Consider the following 4,369-nt stretch of genomic DNA (forward strand, 5'->3'; position numbering starts at 1 on the left):
TAAGTACAGTCCATTTACCATTATTACCAAATCTGTCTTGTAGTGGAGCCCTGTGTTAAAAACTTATGAAAAAAATTGTAAAACACAAGACAGATTAAGGAGAGAGACGAGCAAGAGTTTCAGTCAAAAATCCAGGATTCTGACGTGGAGCCTACATACCACTGTAAATCAGCCTTCATCTGGATATCCGCTGGCTACACCGTCCCGAACCACTGGCCACTGATAATCAATGGACATCGATAGTCTGACTAAAGAAAAAAATCAGGATTGGACCCAAAAACAAAGACAGCTGGAGACAACAGGATGATTTCAGTGATTTTTAATATAAATAGTTCTTACAGTCAGGTACAGATATGTAAGCAGGTAGGTGGTCAAGGTAAAGCAAAAAGTAAAACATCAAACAGAGGGACAAGACAAGGGACTAAACAACCAGAAACACCAGTAGCCATTCACAAAACAACCAGGAACAGCTTGGGACGAAACCAGGATGAACTGAGGGGAACACAAAGACACAGGTGACGTGAAGGATAACTAGACACGTGAAAATAATCAAGGTCGGGGCAGATAATCAAAATTGGGGAGGGAAAAAATAGACAAACGAAGGAGGATTTACAAGACACAAGAGGAGGAGTAAACAAAATAAAACGGGAAATAACTAAAGAAAACCAAAAACCATGAGAACTTGGCTGCTCAACCCACCAACCAACAGACAAATAATCTGCGTCAGTTTAGCCCAAATGGATCCATACCAATGAGAGGTACAGCATCTAAACTGAAGCTGATATAATGCCATTCTATATTAATATCTATTAAATCTACATTAACAAAGAGCTTTGGGACAAACGCTGCCATAGTCGGAAAAAGTTTTACATGCAAATATTGCTATGTATAGTAACATTGCATAAAACAACAAATACAGTACTGTCTGCAATGAAATAACTCGATTGGGAAAAGAATCAAACTGAACCCATGAGGGATCTTCTCTATGCTAGCAGATAGAGAGCTGCTGTTTGGGCAATACAGACATAAACCAACAAACCAACATAAACATTTATCAACTTTCATAAAAGCATCTAAAGTATAAATGTATTACTTAGATTTACATCACATTGTGTAGAGTCTGTTTCACTGTGTCTGTATTTTTTCAGATATTGTTAACACCAGTATCGATGGAGTAGCTGTGACACAGACCAGGTTTGAGCCAACCAAGAAAATGTCCACCTATTTACTGGCCATCGTCGTCTCTGAATACTCAAACATCAGCGCCACACAAGGAGAGACTCTGGTAACTGTCTACGACATTCATCCCTTTAAAACTGCAGCAGTTAACTTTTGAAAAAATTAACTTTTTGTCATATTTGCTGAAGCTTTTCACATATCCTGACAGTAGGACATACAAACAGATTAATCTTTAAAAATATCAGCGTGAGAGACGCTGGAAATGAGACTCAACAATGGCACCTATGCTTTCGGCTCTGATATGGTTGTTTTGTTCAGCCCGCTGGATTCTTGCAAATACCATTGAGGCACTAGGACGGAGCCATTCACAGATTATCTGTCTCATGTAATACTGTCAGGATTAGTGAAAGTTTCAGTGAATAAGACAACCAATTATTTTTGGAAAAGTCACCTACTGCAGCTTTAATCAACTAATAATTTAAGCTGTACATGAAAATGTTTTGTGTGCAAGAAAAAAATATTTGTAATGCTTGTTTTTGTAAGTTTATAAAAGTCTTAAAACCTGCATACACATAAGTTTGCTGTTATGTGTTCAGATCCGTATCTGGGCTCGCAGGACAGCCATTGACCAGGGACAAGGAAACTACGCCCTCAATGTGACTGGACCCGTACTGGACTTCTTCCAGATGTACTATAACATTTCCTACCCTCTGAGCAAGTCAGGTGAGCCTGCTTTTATAATCATTTGATTTAATCATGCCTAAAATATTGCAGCCTGTCTGTGCTTACATAAACAGATGGCTGTAAGAGAAAGGCCACTTTTAAATAATTTAATTTGCTAATCAAAACTCTAAAACACACTCCTTATGAATGACTCAAGCAATGTAACTTTTGGCTAACATTAAAATGTTGATTATAACCTGATTGATGTATCTAGTTTTTTAACTGTTTATTTTGATTCGTCCAACTCCTAGTATTCAGGTAAAAGTAGTGGATTGTGGGCGGCTGTGGCTCAGAGGTAGAGCGGGTCGTCCACTAGTCAGTAGGTTTGATCCCCGGCTCCTCTAGCTGCACGGCAAAGTGTCCTTGAGCAAGACACTAAGCCCCAAATTGCTCCTGATTCTGTGCATTGGTGTATGAGTGTGTATGAATGATTAGATTCCGTTCTGGTAAACAGTTGGCACCTTGGCAGCCACTACCATCAGTGTATAAATGTGTGTGAATGGGGTGAGTGTGCATTTAGTGTACAGCGTATTGAGTGGTCGAAAGACTAGAAAGGCGCTATATAAGTACAGTCCATTCAACATTTAAAACCACTGTACCTGTAACCCTAACCTAATGGTTATCTTATGTTGTAACTGCAATCTTTAAATTACAACTTCCAACCAATTAAGCCATAATAGAACTGAATTCTCACTGCAATACATCCCAGTCCAATGTCCCTCTTTACAACAAAGTAAAAAAACATTTCAGAACCAAACAAGCCAAAGTTGTAAGGCTGTGTGATATATTGACATGACTGACATGTTCTGTTAATCTGCATTAAACCTGCCCTCTGCCTCACAGACCAAATTGCTCTGCCAGACTTCTTCTTTGGTGCAATGGAGAATTGGGGTCTGGTGACGTACAGAGAAACCAACCTTCTCTATGACCCCATGACCTCCTCCAACAGAAATAAAGAGACCACTGCCACCATCATTGCTCATGAGCTAGCACACATGGTGAACTGATTTTATTTCATTTTGTATTATACCTATTTATTGATTTACTCATTGATTAGTCAACAAATTGACCGATGTCCTCTCTTGTGCAGTGGTTTGGAAACCTGGTGACTCTGCGCTGGTGGAATGAGGTCTGGCTGAATGAGGGCTTTGCTTCATATGTGTCTTACCTGGGAGCAGACCACGCTGAGCCCAGCTGGAATGTGGTGAGAACACAACGTTACATGCATTTGGACTTGACACTGTCCTCTTATCAGTAAATTTTATCAACTTTGCACTCCATCTGAAATCTTAATACATTTCTGTTTGTTTGCTTGCTCCAGAAAGACTTGATAGTACTTGATGACATCCACAGGGTGTTTGCAGTCGATGCTTTGGCCTCTTCTCATCCTCTGTCATCTAAAGAAGACAGTATCATCCTGCCAGACCAGATCACTGAGCAGTTTGATGCCATCTCATACAGCAAGGTATACAGACATCCGCAAGATCTTCTTTTATAATACATTACTGCATAAACACGTCTACGAAAATACAGAATTTTCAGCAACTGGCCATCATTGAGTTACTGGCATTTTTCAACTACTGTACATTGCACTGTATATATTTTGAGTTATACAATATACAAATGTCCTAAACTGATTCATCATTTGATCCCTTGCCACTGTCTGTGTGTCTGTGACTCATCAGGGTGCAGCTGTGTTGAGGATGCTGTCTGATTTTCTCTCGGAGCGTATCTTTGTCCAGGGACTCAGTGTATGTTTCTGTTTTTGCTGGCACAATTGACACATTCAAAGTCGCGCCCATTTTTGCTCTGTGCTCCAATGGCAGTTAAGCTAACCTCAATCAGAACCTCAGTCAACTTACCCTTCTGATGTTTTTTTGTTTGTTTCCAGAGTTACCTCAATCACTTTGCCTACAATAACACAGTGGGGAACGACTTATGGCACCATCTACAGATGGTAAGATGTACAACTAAATTTAATTGCCAAAAATGTTACATATATATTTTTTAGCTTTTTAAAGCTTTAATATTTGACTTGATGTTACTAGCATACAAGAAGAATATACTTTCATTGTTTATGCAATTTATATTTTAGGTTTGGGTTTCTTTTTGCATCTGCACCTGTTTGGTAATGGCTTCACGTTTTCCCATATACTGCAGATGTTTGTGGTTGTGGTTTATGTCAAATTAAGAAACTGCTCTTGTAAATGGAATTCAAATCGAATGCATGTCAGGGACTAAACAGCTGTTGATTGAACTTAATACAAGTTATTAAAAGCTATACAAAGAATGGCTTGTGGCACCATCTACAGTGGTAAGATGGACAACTGCTTAAAGGACAATTCCGGCGCAAAATGAACCTGGGGTTAATAACCCTTATTTACAGAGTTGGTCTGTTGTCTGGGATATGTTTTCATTCTAATTGCACGTGACCCGTTTTAGCAATTACCATATAACGCTAGTCAAC

At 39.2% G+C, this 4,369-nt stretch overlaps 1 protein-coding gene across 1 annotated transcript in view; it reads left to right on the forward strand.

Moving 5' to 3' along the window:
• LOC118329906 (aminopeptidase N-like) overlaps positions 1 to 4,369 on the forward strand; it is a gene marked incomplete in the record, with an annotated part of 13,281 nt that overhangs the window by 2,034 nt on the left and 6,878 nt on the right. The window contains 7 exon segments of the mRNA XM_035664249.1: positions 1,149 to 1,285; positions 1,776 to 1,902; positions 2,746 to 2,900; positions 2,993 to 3,106; positions 3,224 to 3,367; positions 3,588 to 3,653; positions 3,794 to 3,859. Coding sequence (XP_035520142.1) covers positions 1,149 to 1,285; positions 1,776 to 1,902; positions 2,746 to 2,900; positions 2,993 to 3,106; positions 3,224 to 3,367; positions 3,588 to 3,653; positions 3,794 to 3,859 — 809 coding nt within the window.

This window comes from Morone saxatilis, unplaced genomic scaffold (genome assembly GCF_004916995.1).
Source record: "Morone saxatilis isolate NCDOM2014 unplaced genomic scaffold, NCSU_SB_2.0 Contig2, whole genome shotgun sequence".
Taxonomy (NCBI): Eukaryota; Metazoa; Chordata; class Actinopteri; family Moronidae; genus Morone; species Morone saxatilis.